This window comes from Salvelinus namaycush, chromosome 2 (genome assembly GCF_016432855.1).
Source record: "Salvelinus namaycush isolate Seneca chromosome 2, SaNama_1.0, whole genome shotgun sequence".
NCBI lineage: Eukaryota > Metazoa > Chordata > Actinopteri > Salmoniformes > Salmonidae > Salvelinus > Salvelinus namaycush.
Genome location: NC_052308.1, coordinates 79,969,104 through 79,988,718, shown reverse-complemented (window position 1 = coordinate 79,988,718; position 19,615 = coordinate 79,969,104). Strand labels below are relative to the sequence as shown.

Genomic DNA, 19,615 nt, shown 5'->3' with positions numbered 1-19,615 from the left:
CTACATAACAACTGTATTGGTTTGAGTCAGCCCTACATAACAACTGTGTTGGTTTGAGTCAGCCCTACGTAACTACTGTGTTGGTTTGAGTCAGCCCTACATAACAACTGTGTTGGTTTGAGTCAGCCCTACGTAACTACTGTGTTGGTTTGAGTCAGCCCTACATAACTACTGTGTTGGTTTGAGTCAGCCCTACATAACAACTGTGTTGGTTTGAGTCAGCCCTACATAACTACTGTGTTGGTTTGAGTCAGCCCTACATAACTACTGTGTTGGTTTGATAGTTGGTGATAAGGATACTGCTGCAGTATAAGCTGATAGCCAGTTCATTAACAGACGACCAAAGAAGCAGAACCGATAGGATTAAACGACTTTATAACTGAAGAAAAATATGATAGAACAACAGCGTGTAGATCTAACCCTGGCCAATGGCAGCGCTGTAGATCTAACCCTGGCCAATAGCAGCGCTGTAGATCTAACCCTGGCCAATAGCAGCGCTGTAGATCTAACCCTGGCCAATGGCAGCGTTGTAGATCTAACCCTGGCCAATGGCAGCGTTGTAGATCTAACCCTGGCCAATAGCAGCGCTGTAGATCTAACCCTGGCCAATAGCAGCGCTGTAGATCTAACCCTGGCCAATGGCAGCGCTGTAGATCTAACCCTGGCCAATGGCAGCGTTGTAGATCTAACCCTGGCCAATAGCAGCGTTGTAGATCTAACCTGGCCAATGGCAGCGCTGTAGATCTAACCCTGGCCAATGGCAGCGCTGTAGATCTAACCCTGGCCAATGGCAGCGCTGTAGATCTAACCCTGGCCAATGGCAGCGCTGTAGATCTAACCCTGGCCAATAGCAGCGCTGTAGATCTAACCCTGGCCAATGGCAGCGCTGTAGATCTAACCCTGGCCAATGGCAGCGCTGTAGAGCTAACCCTGGCCAATGGCAGCGCTGTAGAGCTAACCCTGGCCAATGGCAGCGCTGTAGATCTAACCCTGGCCAATAGCAGCGTTGTAGATCTAACCCTGGCCAATGGTAGCGTTGTAGATCTAACCCTGGCCAATGGTAGCGTTGTAGATCTAACCCTGGCCAATAGCAGCGCTGTAGATCTAACCCTGGCCAATGGCAGCGCTGTAGATCTAACCCTGGCCAATGGCAGCGCTGTAGATCTAACCCTGGCCAATGGCAGCGCTGTAGATCTAACCCTGGCCAATGGCAGCGCTGTAGATCTAACCCTGGCCAATGGCTGCACTGTAGATATCTCTGGCCAATGGCAGCGCTGTAGATCTAACCCTGGCCAATGGCAGCGCTGTAGATCTAACCCTGGCCAATGGCAGCGCTGTAGATCTAACCCTGGCCAATGGCAGCGCTGTAGATCTAACCCTGGCCAATGGCAGCGCTGTAGCAGTATGGTAGCTTTATTCTCCTTTATCATTATTCATTGTTTACAGAGAAACAGTTTTATTTCTGTCACACTGACTAGAAGGTTCTCCACTCGTCGTCGTCTCCGGTGTGTATTTATTTGTCATTATTTATAAATGTATTTTGTGTAGTTTGCGAGCAGCTTTTACATTCAGCTTGACATCAGTCGGTAGTGTATAATTACTCACCATATTGTCTGTATGACCCTATGGTGGGTGTGAAAATGCTTAACTTGTACCATTAGTAAAATAGTCCAAATGTAACAATTTAAAAGTGATAGACTGATGTTTCATCTGTAGATGTACCTGAGAGGGTTTCTGTTAGTCTGTTTGTAATATCTGTCAAGTCCTGAGGATGGCGCAATAAAACCACTAAAACAAACATACTGAGTCATAGGATTATTACTGTGTGGATTTGGACTTCACTAAACCACAAACATACTGAGTCATAGGATTATTACTGTGTGGATTTGGACTTCACTAAACCACAAACATACTGAGTCATAGGATTATTACTGTGTGGATTTGGACTTCACTAAACCACAAACATACTGAGTCATAGAATTATTACTGTGTGGATTTGGACTTCACTAAACCACAAACATACTGAGTCATAGAATTATTACTGTGTGGATTTGGACTTCACTAAACCACAAACATACTGAGTCATAGAATTATTACTGTGTGGATTTGGACTTCACTAAACCACAAACATACTGAGTCATAGGATTATTACTGTGTGGATTTGGACTTCACTAAACCACAAACATACTGAGTCATAGAATTATTACTGTGTGGATTTGGACTTCACTAAACCACAAACATACTGAGTCATAGAATTATTACTGTGTGGATTTGGACTTCACTAAACCACAAACATACTGAGTCATAGAATTATTACTGTGTGGATTTGGACTTCACTAAACCACAAACATACTGAGTCATAGGATTATTACTGTGTGGATTTGGACTTCACTAAACCACAAACATACTGAGTCATAGGATTATTACTGTGTGGATTTGGACTTCACTAAACCACAAACATACTGAGTCATAGAATTATTACTGTGTGGATTTGGACTTCACTAAACCACAAACATACTGAGTCATAGAATTATTACTGTGTGGATTTGGACTTCACTAAACCACAAACATACTGAGTCATAGGATTATTACTGTGTGGATTTGGACTTCACTAAACCACAAACATACTGAGTCATAGGATTATTACTGTGTGGATTTGGACTAAACCAGAGTTCATACATTTCTTTGGCTTCAACACCCTTTGAATGGAGATTGGTGTTTCTTCCAGGACTAGGTTTAATCTGGAAGGTTAGGTTTAATCTGTGTCTGGGACACCAGTTTATAAATGTAGAGTCACAGATCCAGGCTGTATCACATCCGGCTGTGATTGGGAGTCCCGTAGGGCGGCGCACAACTGGCCCACTGTCGTCCGGGTTTGGCCGGGGTAGGCCGTCATTGTAAATAAGAATTTGTTTTTAACTGACTTGCCTAGTTAAATAAAGGTTAAATAAAGGTTAAATAAAAATAAAAGATCAGGAGGGAGCATATAGTCTGAGGTCAGTTGATGTTCATTCAACCACATTTTGACTCGATTAAACCTGGATTCATCTAATCTGTGAAAACAGCCCACAAAAACGAGTTTCTAGGCCCCAGATTACGCCTCTACTCCTGGATTCATCTAATCTGTGAAAACAGCCCACGAAAACGAGTTTCTAGGCCCCAGATTACGCCTCTACTCCTGGATTCATCTAATCCGTGAAAACAGCCCACGAAAACGAGTTTCTAGGCCCCAGATTACGCCTCTACTCCTGGTTTCATCTAATCTGTGAAAACAGCCCACGAAAACGAGTTTCTAGGCCCCAGATTACGCCTCTACTCCTGGTTTCATCTAATCTGTGAAAACAGCCCACGAAAACGAGTTTCTAGGCCCCAGATTACGTCTCGTCTCCTGGTTTCATCTAATCTGTGAAAACAGCCCACGAAAACGAGTTTCTAGGCCCCAGATTACGTCTCGTCTCCTGGGCCCTGGTATTCAGGAAGAGTGTCAGAGTGCTGATCTAGGATCAGGTTCCCCTGCCCAGTGAATTCCATTCCTTCTAATCTAAAAGACATGTATCATAGATCCTAATCCTTTGGTTTAACACACGATCAATGCAGCGTCATCTTAAACAATGAAACATTCAGTAAAACACAGAGAAAAACACCATCTCATTGTAGGGTCAGGTTTTTATTATAAATGGAAACGTCAAATGTAATTTAAATAAAACAGTAGAGAGAGAGGCTACACGTCATGATGTTCAGGTCAGAATGTGGACTGTGTTCTGCCAGGTGAGCTGTGTGTTAGTAGTAGAGAGAGAGACTACACGTCATGATGTTCAGGTCAGAATGTGGACTGTGTGTGTTCTGCCAGGTGAGCTGTGTGTTAGTAGTAGAGAGAGAGGCTACACGTCATGATGTTCAGGTCAGAATGTGGACTGTGTTCTGCCAGGTGAGCTGTGTGTTAGTAGTAGAGAGAGAGACTACACGTCATGATGTTCAGGTCAGGGGGGGGAGGGGGTCCGTGGTCCTGGAGAGTGTTGTCACGTGGATCAGAGAAGGGAATCACAATATGGGAACTATGGTAATATCCCCAGTAGAGGCTTTACCTGGAAGAGAGAGAGAGAGAGAGACGGAGAGAGAGACATTGAGTAGCAAAATCTTTTTTTCAATGTTGTAATATCTCTAACATCACCTGTGGTGGAGCTGGTCTAGTTATTATATCTCTATGTTCACCTTCCATGGTGGAGCTGGTCTAGTTATTATATCTCTATGCTCACCTTCCATGGTGGAGCTGGTCTAGTTATAATATCTCTATGCTCACCTTCCATGGTGGAGCTGGTCTAGTTATTATATCCCTATGCTCACCTTCCATGGTGGAGCTGGTCTAGTTATTATATCTCTATGCTCACCTTCCATGGTGGAGCTGGTCTAGTTATTATATCTCTATGCTCACCTTCCATGGTGGAGCTGGTCTAGTTATTATATCTCTATGCTCACCTTCCATGGTGGAGCTGGTCTAGTTATTATATCTCTATGCTCACTTTCCATGGTGGAGCTGGTCTAGTTATTATATCTCTATGCTCACCTTCCATGGTGGGGCTGGTCTAGTTATTATATCTCTATCCTCACCTTCCATGGTGGAGCTGGTCTAGTTATTATATCTCTATCCTCATCTTCCATTGTGGAGCTGGTCTAGTTATTATATCTCTATGTTCATTTTCCATGGAGGAGCTGGTCTAGTTATTATATCTCTATGCTCACTTTCCATGGTGGAGCTGGTCTAGTTATTATATCTCTATGCTCACCTTCCATGGTGGAGCTGGTCTAGTTATTATATCTCTATCCTCACCTTCCGTGGTGGAGCTGGTCTAGTTATTATATCTCTATCCCTACCTTCCATGGTGGAGCTGGTCTAGTTATTATATCTCTATCCTCACCTTCCATTGTGGAGCTGGTCTAGTTATTATATCTCTATGTTCATTTTCCATGGAGGAGCTGGTCTAGTTATTATATCTCTATGCTCACCTTCCGTGGTGGTCGACACGCTGGTGGAAGACGAGTTGCTACCGGACACGGTCATGCCCCCGCCCGACGACATCATCATAGAACCTCCCCCGGACAGAGTGCCACCTCCTGATGACACCATAGCTGTACCTCCCTCCATGGCTGTTCCCCCGCCGGACACCATCGCAGCACCTCCTGATGACACAGTGGCTGGTCCCCCGCCGGGAAGTATCGCGACGCCTCCTGATGACATCATGGCTGTTCCCCCACCAGACACCATCGCGGCACCTCCTGATGACACCATGGCTGCTCCCCCACCGGACACTATCACGCCTCCTCCTGATGGCGCCGTGCTGCCTGCTGATGGTGTCGTGCCACCTGCTGATGACATCAGAGCTGGTCCCCCGCCGGACACTAACGCGACGCTTCCTGATGACATCAGAGCTGGTCCCCCTCCAGACACCATTGCGGCGCCTCCTCCTGATGGCGCCGTGCCGCCTGCTGATGGCACCGTGCCGCCTCCTGATGGCGCCATGCCAGCTGCTAATGGCACTGTGCCGCCTGCTGATGGCACTGTGCCGCCTGCTGATGGCGCCGTGCCGCCTCCTGATGGCGCCATGCCAGCTGCTGATGGCACTGTGCCGCCTGCTGATGGCACTGTGCCGCCTGCTGATGGCACTGTGCCGCCTGCTGATGGCGCCGTGACGCCTGCTGATGGCGCCGTGCCGCCAGCTGATGGCGCCGTGCCGCCAGCTGATGGCGCCGTGACGCCTGCTGATGGCGCCGTGACGCCTCCTGATGGCGCCGTGACGCCTGTTGATGGCGCCGTGACGCCTGTTGATGGCGCCGTGACGCCTCCTGATGGCGCTGTGACGCCTGTTGATGGCGCTGTGACGCCTGTTGATGGCGCCGTGACGCCTGCTGATGGCGCCGTGACGCCTGCTGATGGCGCCGTGACGCCTCCTGATGGCGCCGTGCCTCCTGCTGATGGCGCCGTGCCTCCTCCTGATGGCGCCGTGACGCCTGTTGATGGCGCCGTGACGCCTGCTGATGGCGCCGTGACGCCTGCTGATGGCGCCGTGACGCCTGCTGATGGCGCCGTGACGCCTGTTGATGGCGCCGTGACGCCTCCTGATGGCGCCGTGACGCCTGCTGATGGCGCCGTGCCGGCAGCTGATGGCGCCGTGCCTCCTGCTGATGGCGCCGTGCCTCCTGCTGATGGAGCCGTGCCTCCTGCTGATGGCGCAGTGCCTCCTGCTGATGGCGCCGTGCCTCCTGCTGATGGCGCCGTGCCTCCTGCTGATGGCGCCGTGCCTCCTGCTGATGGCGCCGTGACGCCTGTTGATGGCGCCGTGACGCCTCCTGATGGCGCCGTGCCTCCTGCTGATGGCGCCGTGCCTCCTGCTGATGGCGCCGTGCCTCCTGCTGATGGCGCCGTGCCTCCTGCTGATGGCGCCGTGCCTCCTGCTGATGGCGCCGTGACGCCTGCTGACGGCGCCGTGACGCCTGCTGACGGCGCCGTGACGCCTGCTGACGGCGCCGTGACGCCTGCTGACGGCGCCGTGACGCCTGCTGACGGCGCCGTGCCTCCTCCTGACGGCGCCGTGCCTCCTCCTGACGGCGCCGTGCCTCCTCCTGACGGCGCCGTGCCTCCTCCTGACGGCGCCGTGCCTCCTCCGGATTTTGCCGTGCCGCCCCCTGATGGCGCTGTGGCTGATCCGCCGCCGGACACCATTGCGGGGCTTCCTGATGACATCATGGCTGGTCCCCCGCCGGACACCATCCCGGCGCCTCCTGATGACATCATGGCTGCCCCGCCCCCAGAACTGCTGGAGGTAGAGCTAGTGGAATGCATCAACATGGAACTTCCTCCCGTCCCCACTCCTCCTGCCGAGGATTTCACCTCCAACACAGTGGTCCTGGTCACAACAGCCTTACCTGAGTACATAGACAAACGTGTTAATAAGACCTTTAAAACATTTACATATGAAGCAATAGTCCGCCGCAGTGGATGCGTCATATTACCCATAAAAACACACAAATGGTTCCAATGATTTTTCATGCCATTAATAGTTCACGTTGTGAATTTTACAAAACACTTCAAATGAAGCGTGTGTTTGGTGTAGGTTTGCTGTGCATTCGGAAAGTATTCAGACCCCTTCCTTTTTCCCACATTTTGCTACTAACCCTAACCCTTATTCTAAAAGTTATTAAATAAATGTTTGTCCTCAATCTACACCCAATACCCCATAATGACAAAGCGAAAACAGGTTTTTAGACATTTTTGCAAATGTATTAAAAATAAAAAACTGAAATACCTTATTTACATAAGCATTCAGACCCTTTGCTATGAGACTCAAAATTGAGTTCAGGTGCATCCTGTTTCCATTGATCATCCTTGAGATGTTTCTACAACTTGATTGGAGTCCACCTGTGGTAAATTCAATTGATTGGACATGATTGGGAAAGGCACACACTTGTCTATATAAGGTCCCACAGTTGACAGTGCATGTCAGAGCAAAAACCAAGCCATGAGGTCAAAGGAATTGTCCGTAGAGCTCCGAGACAGGATTGTGTCGAGGCACAGATCTGGGGAATGGTACCAAAAGATTTCTGCAGCATTGAAGGTCCCCAAGAACACAGTGGCCTCCATCATTCTTAAATGGAAGAAGTTTGGAACCACCAAGACTCTTCCTAGAGCTGGCCGCCCGGCCAAACTGAGCAATCGGAGGAGAAGGGCCTTGGTCAGGGAGGTGACCAAGAACCTGATCGTCACTCTGACAGAGCTCCAGAGTTCCTCTGTGGAGAACCTTCCAGAAGGACTACCATCTCTGCAGCACTACACCAATCAGGCCTTTATGATAGAGTGGCCAGACAGAAGCCCCTCCTTAGTAAAAGTCACATGACAGCCCGGCTGGATTTTTCCAAGAGGCAACTAAACATGACAAACATAATTCTCTGGTCGGATGAAACCAAGATTGAACTCTTTGGCCTGAATGCCAAGTGTCACGTCTGGAGGAAACCTGGCACCATCCCTACGGTGAAGCATGGTGGTGGCAGCATCATGCTGTGGGGATGTTTTTCAGCGACAGGGACTGGGAGACTAGTCAGGATTGAGGGAAAGATGAACAGAGCAAAGTACAGAGACCCTTGATGAAAACCTGCTCCAGAGCGCTCAGTACCCCAAGCAACGACCCTTAGCACACAGCCGAGACAACACAGGAGTGGCTTTGGGACAAGTCTCTGAATGTCCTTGAGTTGCCCAGCCAGAGCCCAGACTTGAACCCGATAGAACATCTCTGTAGAGACCTGAAAATAGCTGTGCAGCGACGCTTCCCATGGGAGAAACTCCCCAAATACAGGTGTGCCACGCTTGTAGCGTCATACCCAGGAAGACTAGGCTGTAATCTCTGCCAAATGTGCTTCAACAAAGTACTGAGTAAAGGGTCTGAATACTTATGTAAATGTGATGTTTCCGTTTTATATTTTGTATTTTTTTGCTACAATAATTGTCATTATGGGGTATTTTCTGTATATTGATGAGGGGGGAAAACGATTTAATCAATTTTAAGAATTATGCTGTAACGTAATAAAATCTGGAAAAAAGTCAAGGCGTCTGAATACTTTCCGAATGCACTGTACCTTGGCGCGATATTTTGACAGCCGTGTCATTCTCTCGGACAGTGTTGAGTTTTACCAATATATTCGCCTAAATTTACTCAAAGAAATTTGACATGCTAATTGTTGACAAAAGTTACCTTGTCCGGCGGGAGAGATTTGCGCGTTTATCAAAACTTCACGCCAGTGTAAGCCTACACCAGACACAGACCAGGTTATCAACACGTCACGCCAGTGTAAGCCTACACCAGACACAGACCAGGTTATCAACACGTCACACCAGTGTAAGCCTACACCAGACACAGACCAGGTTATCAACACGTCACGCCAGTGTAAGCCTACACCAGACACAGACCAGGTTATCAACACGTCAGCCTACACCAGACACAGACCAGGTTATCAACACGTCACGCCAGTGTAAGCCTACACCAGACACAGACCAGGTTATCAACACGTCACGCCAGTGTAAGCCTACACCAGACACAGACCAGGTTATCAACACGTCACGCCAGTGTAAGCCTACACCAGACACAGACCAGGGTATCAGCACGTCACGCCAGTGTAAGCCCACACCAGACACAGACCAGGTTAACACGTCACGCCAGTGTAAGCCTACACCAGACACAGACCAGGTTATCAACACGTCACGCCAGTGTAAGCCTACACCAGACACAGACCAGGGTATCAACACGTCACGCCAGTGTAAGCCTACACCAGACACAGACCAGGGTATCAACACGTCACGCCAGTGTAAGCCCACACCAGACACAGACCAGGTTAACACGTCACGCCAGTGTAAGCCTACACCAGACACAGACCTTGAATAAAAGTAGTTCCAAAATCCTAGATGGAAAAATGAATGGTGAAAAAACGATTGGAACCATTTCTGAGTTTTATGACTCATACTGTGGTACTCAATACTTGATAAGAGCTGTGATTCCATAATTTTGTAAATGTTTTCTTTGTGTATTTTTGTATTTTACAGACTCTTGAAAGATCATCCTTTCATGCATGGACTGAGAGAGATCCTAACTAACAAGTTTTACCTGCCGACCTCCCGGCCCCTCCAGAAACCACCATGCCCCCTCCCAGGCCGGCTCCCTCCAGCAGATGCTTATACTGCTGGATCTCCATCTCTAGACGACTCTTGATGTTCAGAAGGATCTGGTAGAGCGAGTGAGAGAGGGGGGGGGGGGGGGGTAGAGAGCGAGAGAGGGGGAGGTAGAGAGAGAAAGAGAAAGACAGAGGGGGAGAGGAGGTAGAGAGGGTGGTAGAGAGAGAGGGGGGGTGGTAAAGAGAGAGGGGGGAGAGAGGGTGGTAGAGAGAGAGGGTGGTAAAGAGAGAGGGGGTAGAGCGAGAGGAGGGAGAGAGAGAGGGGAGGGAGAGAGGGTGGTAGAGAGAGAGGGGAGGGAGAGAGGGTGGTAGAGAGAGAGGGGGGGAGAGAGGGTGGTATAGAGAGAGGGGGGGGGAGAGAGGGTGGTATAGAGAGAGGGGTGGAGAGAGGGTGGTATAGAGAGAGGGGAGGGAGAGAGGGTGGTATAGAGAGAGGGGGAGGGAGAGAGGGTGGTATAGAGAGAGGGGAGGGAGAGAGGGTGGTATAGAGAGAGGGGAGGGAGAGAGAGAGGGGGGGAGAGAGGGTGGTATAGAGAGAGGGGGGGAGAGAGGGTGGTATAGAGAGGGGGAGCGAGGGAAAGAAGTGGAGAGGTAATTTATGATTGAGCCGGCATTCGCAGCGCTTACCATGAATGCGATATCCGTGCTGGAGAAATTATGTATTGTGAGCTGCTCTGTAACGCTGCTCTGTAACGCTGCTCTGTAACGCTCCTCTGTAACGCTCCTCTGTAACGCTGCTCTGTAACGCGCCTTGGATTGAATCCCTAATCAGTGTTTGTGAGTGATTCAGTATAGAGGTATGGTGACTGTACCTGGTAGTCCTGGCTCTGCTCAGTGGTGCTGGCCCTTATGGAGGTCAGTTCTCCCTCCAGGCCCATCACCTTGCCACTATACCCAGACAGACGTTGCTGGAACTGGGACTGAACCTCCAACAGCCTGGCCTCTAGGTTCGCTATCTGGAGGAGGGCAGGGTGGGGGACAAACACAGAGAGAGAGACACGAAGGAAACACACACACACACACACGGAAGACACACACACATAGAGAATAAACACACACATTTAGCATGATAGGGATTGGAAATGGGGACATTTGGGGAGTATAGTGAGTGAGAGGGCATGGTAGGGTCTGTATACCCACCCCCATACGTAGTCCCTGGTATTCCATCTGTAGGGCTTGTATAGTGTGTGTGTGACCCACCCCCAAACGTAGTCCCTGGTATTCCATCTGTAGGGTTTGTATAGTGTGTGTGTGTGACCCACCCCCATACGTAGTCCCTGGTATTCCATCTGTAGGGTTTGTATAGTGTGTGTGTGACCCACCCCCATACGTAGTCCCTGGTATTCCATCTGTAGGGTTTGTATAGTGTGTGTGTGACCCACCCCCATACGTAGTCCCTGGTATTCCATCTGTAGGGTTTGTATACCCACCCCCATACGTAGTCCCTGGTATTCCATCTGTAGGGTTTGTATAGTGTGTGTGTGTGTGACCCACCCCCATACGTAGTCCCTGGTATTCCATCTGTAGGGTTTGTATAGTGTGTGTGTGTGACCCACCCCCATACGTAGTCCCTGGTATTCCATCTGTAGGGTTTGTAGAGTGTGTGTGTGTAACCCACCCCCATACGTAGTCCCTGGTATTCCATCTGTAGGGTTTGTATACCCACCCCCATACGTAGTCCCTGGTATTCCATCTGTAGGGTTTGTATAGTGTGTGTGTGACCCACCCCCATACGTAGTCCCTGGTATTCCATCTGTAGGGTTTGTAGAGTGTGTGTGTGTAACCCACCCCCATACGTAGTCCCTGGTATTCCATCTGTAGGGTTTGTATAGTGTGTGTGTGTGTGTGTGTGTGTGACCCACCCCCATACGTAGTCCCTGGTATTCCATCTGTAGGGTTTGTATAGTGTGTGTGTGTGACCCACCCCCATACGTAGTCCCTGGTATTCCATCTGTAGGGTTTGTAGAGTGTGTGTGTGTAACCCACCCCCATACGTAGTCCCTGGTATTCCATCTGTAGGGTTTGTATAGTGTGTGTGTGTGTGTGTGTGACCCACCCCCATACGTAGTCCCTGGTATTCCATCTGTAGGGTTTGTATAGTGTGTGTGTGACCCACCCCCATACGTAGTCCCTGGTATTCCATCTGTAGGGTTTGTATACCCACCCCCATACGTAGTCCCTGGTATTCCATCTGTAGGGTTTGTATAGTGTGTGTGTGACCCACCCCCATACGTAGTCCCTGGTATTCCATCTGTAGGATTTGTATAGTGTGTGTGTGTGACCCACCCCCATACGTAGTCCCTGGTATTCCATCTGTAGGGTTTGTATAGTGTGTGTGTGACCCACCCCCATACGTAGTCCCTGGTATTCCATCTGTAGGGTTTGTATACCCACCCCCATACGTAGTCCCTGGTATTCCATCTGTAGGGTTTGTATAGTGTGTGTGTGTGACCCACCCCCATACGTAGTCCCTGGTATTCCATCTGTAGGGTTTGTATAGTGTGTGTGTGTGACCCACCCCCATACGTAGTCCCTGGTATTCCATCTGTAGGGTTTGTAGAGTGTGTGTGTGTAACCCACCCCCATACGTAGTCCCTGGTATTCCATCTGTAGGGTTTGTATACCCACCCCCATACGTAGTCCCTGGTATTCCATCTGTAGGGTTTGTATAGTGTGTGTGTGACCCACCCCCATACGTAGTCCCTGGTATTCCATCTGTAGGGTTTGTAGAGTGTGTGTGTGTAACCCACCCCCATACGTAGTCCCTGGTATTCCATCTGTAGGGTTTGTATAGTGTGTGTGTGTGTGTGTGTGACCCACCCCCATACGTAGTCCCTGGTATTCCATCTGTAGGGTTTGTATAGTGTGTGTGTGACCCACCCCCATACGTAGTCCCTGGTATTCCATCTGTAGGGTTTGTATACCCACCCCCATACGTAGTCCCTGGTATTCCATCTGTAGGGTTTGTATAGTGTGTGTGTGACCCACCCCCATACGTAGTCCCTGGTATTCCATCTGTAGGATTTGTATAGTGTGTGTGTGTGACCCACCCCCATACGTAGTCCCTGGTATTCCATCTGTAGGGTTTGTATAGTGTGTGTATGTGTGTGTGTGTGACCCACCCCCATACGTAGTCCCTGGTATTCCATCTGTAGGGTTTGTATAGTGTGTGTGTGTGACCCACCCCCATACGTAGTCCCTGGTATTCCACCTGTAGGGTTTGTATAGTGTGTGTGTAACCCACCCCCATACGTAGTCCCTGGTATTCCATCTGTAGGGTCTGGTAGCGGTTCCGTAACTCCGTCATCTCCGACGTGGTCGTCGTGGTCGTCTCCATCACCACCGCCGACTCTGCCTGCTTCATCTCCACCTGACACACACAGAGAGAGACACACGTCACACACACACACACACACACACACACACACACGTCACACACACACGTCACACACACACGTCACACACACACGTCACACACACACACACACACACACACACACACACACACACACACACACACACACACACACACACACACACACAGAGACATGTCACACACACACACACACACACACACACACACAGAGACATGTCACACACACACACACACACACACTCAGCACCTCTGATACATGTTTTAATGTTGGCCTGTGGTAGTGCCTGCGTTGGCGTGGTAACAGACCTGTTTCATGTACCAGGCCTCGGCCTGTCTGCGGTTTTTCTCCACGGCCGCCTCGTACTCCGACCTGACTTCAGCCAGCATCAGAGACAAGTCCTGGCTCTTAGCAGCCTGGACATCCACGTTCACCTGGCCCGTCATCCCCCCACGCATGGACAACAGCTCCTAGAGAGGTCACATGTTAGGGGTCAGAGGTTGAGAGGGAAACACAGAGGAAGAGAGAGATAGACAGAGAGAAACACAGCGGGAGACAGAGATGGACAAAGAGAGAAACCGAGAGGGAGAGAGAGAGAGACCGAGAGAGAAACGGAGAAAGAGAGAGCGAGAGAGACCGAGAGAGAAACGGAGAAAGAGAGAGCGAGAGAAAAAGAGACAGGTGTGCCCTCACCTCTTCATGGCTCTTCGCCATGGAGACCCGTTCGTTCTGGTACCCCTGCAGGTCCTGCATCATGGCTGTAATGTTCATCTCAAACTCCCGCTGCAGGTTCCTCAGACCCCCGATGTCCCCCTCCACACACTGGCGCAAAGACAGCTCATTCTCCCACCTGGCAGAAATACAATGAATATAGAGATGACACCATAGTAACAGGCCCAGAGAGATGAGTGACAGATCCGTTAGCTCTTTGGGGTTTTAGGCTGGGTATCTGTAAAGCCCTTTTGTGACAACTGCTGATGTAAAAAGGGCTTTAACTCTACAGGATCGATGGGTCCCCCGAGGGACGGTTGAGTTAACGTAGGCTAATGTGATTAGCATGAAGTTGTAAGTAACAAAAACATATCCCAGGACATAGACATATCTGATATGGGCAGAAAGCTTAAATTTTTGTTAATCTAACTGCACTGTCCAATTTACAGTAGCTATTACAGTGAAAGAATACCATGCTATTGTTTGAGGAGAGTGCACAGTTATGAACTTGAAAATGTATTAATAAACCAATTAGGCACATTTGGGCAGTCTTGATACAACATTTTGAACAGAAATGCAATGGTTCATTGTATCAGTCTAAAACATTGCGCATGCACTGCTGTCATCTGCTGGCCAAAATCTAAATTGCGGCTGGGCTGGAATAATACATTATGGCCTTTCTCTTGCATTTCAAAGATGCTACAAAAAAATACCAAAAAAAACGCATGTTTTTTTCTTTGTATTATCTTTTACCAGATCTAATGTGTTATACTCTCCTACATTAATTTAACATTTCCACAAACTTCAAAGTGTTTCCATTCAAATGTTATCAAGAATATGCAGATCCTTGCTTCAGGTCCTGAGCTACAGGCAGTTAGATTTGGGTATGTCATTTTAGGCGAAAATTGAAAAAAGGGGCGGATCCTTAAGAGGTTGTTTAAGAAATGACTGTGATTGATTGATAACGGCAAGATAAGGACTAATAACTGATAACTGCAAGATAAGGACTAATAGTTCATAGCCTACACGCTACACACAGTGAGCATTTCAACCATAGAAACAGCGTCATTCTAGGTCTATTATTTCAACACCGGGTCAGGTGAACTCGATAACTGCCATGGTTTTGTTATAAGAAATGTATGTTTTGTAATCTGAGAGTGATTAAGAAAATCAGTGGGGTTACAACTACAAGCAAAGACCCTACAGAAGTAGCCTATGATAACGGGGAGCATTTCATCTCCCGAACCACAGCTGTTAGCCTGGGCACCTGTCTGTTCGTGCTATCGTTCCACTCCTTGCCACTGCCTGTTTGGAATGTGGCACGGCGTAAAAGGAGTGGAATGTTAGCACAAACAGACAGGTACCAGGCTAACAGCTGTGTCTCTTCTAATTCACGTCCTTGCCATTTCCTGACGACTAATTGTCCAATAGACTTGGTCTGTAGGAGAAGATGAGGATTAAGTAATGAATAGAGTTGTTTGGACTATCTATAGGCTGCAGCTGATTGAATTATTTTATTTATTGGTACCTACTTCATTGAGACATAGTGTATATATTGTTGTGTATATATTGTTGTGTATATATTGCTGTGTATATATTGCTGTGTATATATTGCTGTGTATATATTGCTGTGTATATATTGCTGTGTATAGATTGCTGTGTATAGATTGCTGTGTATATATTGTTGTGTATATATTGCTGTGTATAGATTGCTGTGTATAGATTGCTGTGTATATATTGCTGTGTATATATTGCTGTGTATATATTGTTGTGTATATATTGCTGTGTATAGATTGCTGTGTATAGATTACTGTGTATATATTGCTGTGTATATTTTGCTGTGTATATATTGCTGTGTATATATTGTTGTGTATATATTGCTGTGTATAGATTGCTGTGTATAGATTGCTGTGTATATATTGCTGTGTATATTTTGCTGTGTATATATTGCTGTGTATATATTGCTGTGTATATATTGCTGTGTATAGATTGCTGTGTATATATTGCTGTGTATATATTGTTGATTAGTTATATAGGTAACAACTGGTTTTATTGGTACCTACTTCATTGAGACATAGTGTATAGATTGTTGTGTATATATTGCTGTGTATAGATTGCTGTGTATAGATTGCTGTGTATATATTGCTGTGTATATATTGCTGTGTATAGATTGCTGTGTATATATTGCTGTGTATATATTGCTGTGTATAGATTGCTGTGTATATATTGCTGTGTATATATTGCTGTGTATAGATTGCTGTGTATAGATTGCTGTGTATATATTGCTGTGTATATATTGTTGTGTACTGTATATATTGCTGTGTATATATTGTTGTGTACTGTATATATTGCTGTGTATATATTGTTGATTAGTTATATAGGTAACAACTGGTTTTATTGGTACCTACTTCATTGAGACATAGTGTATATATTGCTGTGTATATATTGCTGTGTATATATTGTTGATTAGTTATATAGGTAACAACTGTGGGAGTGGTGCATAAAGAAACATTCTCCTCCAGGACTTAGAACCTGTTTCACTGTTCAGGATATGTCCACTATGTATCAATGAGATACCTTAATGAAGAATATAATTCAATCAAGTTTCCACGACAATCTACTCAAAATGTTGCCAAGGACACTAAAGTATTCGTCCATCCATTCATCCATACCTACATCCATTCATCCATCCAATCATCCATCCATTCATCCATCCAATCATCCATCCTACTTGACTCTGAAGTCGTCAGCAGTCAGCTTGGCGTTGTCGATCTCCACGGCAATCTGAGTGTTCTGTATCAGGAAAGCCATGAGCTGCAGATAGAGACAGGAGTCAGACACTGTGTGTGTGTGTGTGTGTGTGTGTGTGTGTGTGTGTGTGTGTGTGTGTGTGTGTGTGTGTGTGTGTGTGTGTGTGTGTGTGTGTGTGTGTGTGTGTGTGTCTCTGTGTCTCTGTGTCTCTGTGTCTCTGTGTCTCTGTGTCTCTGTGTGTCTGTGTGTCTGTGTGTCTGTGTGTCTGTGTGTCTGTGTGTCTGTGTGTGTGTCCCACAAGCCATTTCACAAATGATGATGCTTTTCAAAAATATCATATCATTTTTGGAGAAATAATTTCCAAAGACGTTTTAGAGCATGTAGTAAGGTATTCAAATGATGTAAAATAAAGGTACATTTAAAAAATGCACTCAATAAAGTACTCCTTAATGTACTCAACAACCATAATGCACTCAACAACATACCCCATAATGCACTCAACAGCATACCCCATAATGCACTCAACAACATACCCCATAATGCACTCAACAACATACCCCATAATGCACTCAACAACATACCCCATAATGCACTCAACAACATACCCCATAATGCACTCAACAACATACCCCATAATGCACTCAACAACATACCTCATAATGCACTCAACAACATACCCCATAATGCACTCAACAACATACCCCATAATGCACTCAACAACATAGCCCATAATGCACTCAATAACATAGCCCATAATGCACTCAACAACATACCCCATAATGCACTCAACAACATACCCCATAATGCACTCAACAACATACCCCATAATGCACTCAACAACAACACCCCATAATGCACTCAACAACATACCCCATAATGCACTCAATAACAACACCCCATAATGCACTCAACAACATACCCCATAATGCACTCAATAACATACCCCATAATGCACTCAATAACATACCCCATAATGCACTCAATAACATACCCCATAATGCACTCAACAACATACCTCATAATGCACTCAATAACATACCCCATAATGTACTCAACAACATACCCCATAATGCACTCAACAACAACACCCCATAATGCACTCAACAACAACACCCCATAATGCACTCAACAACAACACCCCATAATGCAGTCAACAACAACACCCCATAATGCACTCAACAACATACCTCATAATGCACTCAATAACATACCCCATAATGTACTCAACAACATACCCCATAATGCACTCAACAACATAGCCCATAATGCACTCAATAACATACCCCATAATGCACTCAACAACATACCCCATAATGCACTCAACAACATACCCCATAATGCACTCAACAACATACCCCATAATGCACTCAACAACATACCCCATAATGCACTCAACAACATACCCCATAATGCACTCAACAACATAGCCCATAATGCACTCAACAACATACCCCATAATGCACTCAACAACATAGCCCATAATGCACTCAACAACATAGCCCATAATGCACTCAACAACATACCCCATAATGTACTCAACAACATAGCCCATAATGCACTCAATAACATACCTCATAATGCACTCAATAACATACCCCATAATGCACTCAACAACATATATGACTATAGCAAATATAGATAAGATCATCTACAATACTGGATATTATTTTAGCAAAAACATCCCAAGACATTTAGCAGTAGGCTCCCACTGGGCACATACTGTATGTCAATTCAACGTCTGTCCCACATTGGTTCAACGTCATTTCATTGAAATGACGTGGAAACAAAGTTGATTGAACCAGTGTGTGTCCAGTGGGATAGTTCTTGTGCGCTTTTACGCACAACTTTTCCAAATGGCAAGCTCGCCCAGGGAGAGAGACGGAGAGAGATAGTTTTAACCCCTACCTGCTCCATGAGGGGTTTGAGGGTTGCGTCGTAGATGGTCAGGTCATGCGCCTCCACCTTGTTGAAGGTGAAGGTCTTCAGCTTCTCCTCCAGCTGGTGGTTGGTGGCCTCCAGCTGGCGAACCTTCTCCATGTAGGTTGCCAGGCGGTCGTTCAGGTTGTGCATGTGCTGCTTCTCGTTACCGGCGAACCCGAGGGACGTGTCCTCAACACTTCCACCGTACCCGAAACCTCCTCCTCCACCGCCTCCACCGCCCCCGAACATCCCGCTGCCGCCGCCACCGGTGCTCATCCCACTCCCCAGACCTGCCATGTGGCTGGAGGATGACATCCTGAACCCTCCTCCTCCACCGTCTCCAAAGCCCTTCCCGAAGCCGAGACTAGCGCCTCCTCCTCCGACCCCAATGCCCATTCTGCTCCCGAAGCTGGAGCGCATTGACGACCCCCCGGCGGAGGACAATGCCATCTTCCGGCTCCCGAACCCGGAGAAAGAGTTGGCGGAGAACCGCTGCTTCCCGGACAGACTCATCGATCAGGACTACAACAATGACTATGGCCTAGCCGAGAGAAAGAGACTGCCTATCTTTCAGTCTTCTGTCCTCTACCGCTACTGCTGCTTTTGCTGCTGCTGCTGAGGTGGCGAGGGTCTGAAGCGGCTGAGAGAGCCTGTGACCGCGGCTACTGTCACCGAGCTTCATGTGTTAATATCCAGAGTATTAAGTGATGGATATATATACAGCGGCACTGGCTCGCTCTCCACGCCCCGGTAAAGCGCAATTGGCCACTGGTAGCCGAACCCCCCAGCCCCAGGCCAATGTTCCTTGATCTTTTGGGTGGAGCTGAAGGTACAGGGAGGTGAACTGTGTATTAATGTGACTGTCACGTGGCTAAGGGCGTGGCACTGCACACAGGACAGCCCACAGGGCTCTGTGGAAAAGTAGTGCACTATGCAGTGATGCAAAGTACTGAAGTAAAAATACTTTAAAGCACTACTTACAATTGGGTACTTTAACCACCACTGGAAAGTAGTGCATTATGTAGGGAATAGGGTGCATTAGGGATGTATATTAGGGTAAAGTAGTGCACTATGTAGGGGATAGGGTGCCATTAGGGATGTATATTAGGGTAAAGTAGTGCACTACGTAGGGAATAGGGAGCCAT

At 47.5% G+C, this 19,615-nt stretch overlaps 2 protein-coding genes across 2 annotated transcripts; one reads left to right on the top strand and one right to left on the bottom strand.

The window, feature by feature from the left end:
* Positions 1–391: 391 nt before the first annotated feature.
* LOC120023783 (mucin-1-like) lies at positions 392–9,428 on the top strand. The gene is made up of 4 exons (XM_038967888.1): positions 392–619; positions 703–1,402; positions 4,972–6,905; positions 8,976–9,428. The coding sequence occupies exons 1-4, from the start codon at positions 392–394 to the stop codon at positions 9,426–9,428; spliced, it is 3,315 nt and encodes a 1,104-aa protein (XP_038823816.1).
* A 205-nt stretch (positions 9,429–9,633) lies between these two features.
* Positions 9,634–18,983, bottom strand: LOC120023776 (keratin, type I cytoskeletal 13-like). Its single transcript, XM_038967877.1, has 7 exons — positions 18,456–18,983; positions 16,531–16,613; positions 13,782–13,938; positions 13,397–13,558; positions 12,967–13,084; positions 10,527–10,666; positions 9,634–9,765 (listed from the first exon to the last, which is right to left on the bottom strand). Exons 1-7 carry the CDS (start codon positions 18,981–18,983, stop codon positions 9,634–9,636), a joined length of 1,320 nt encoding a protein of 439 aa, XP_038823805.1.
* Between the last annotated feature and the right edge of the window lie 632 nt (positions 18,984–19,615).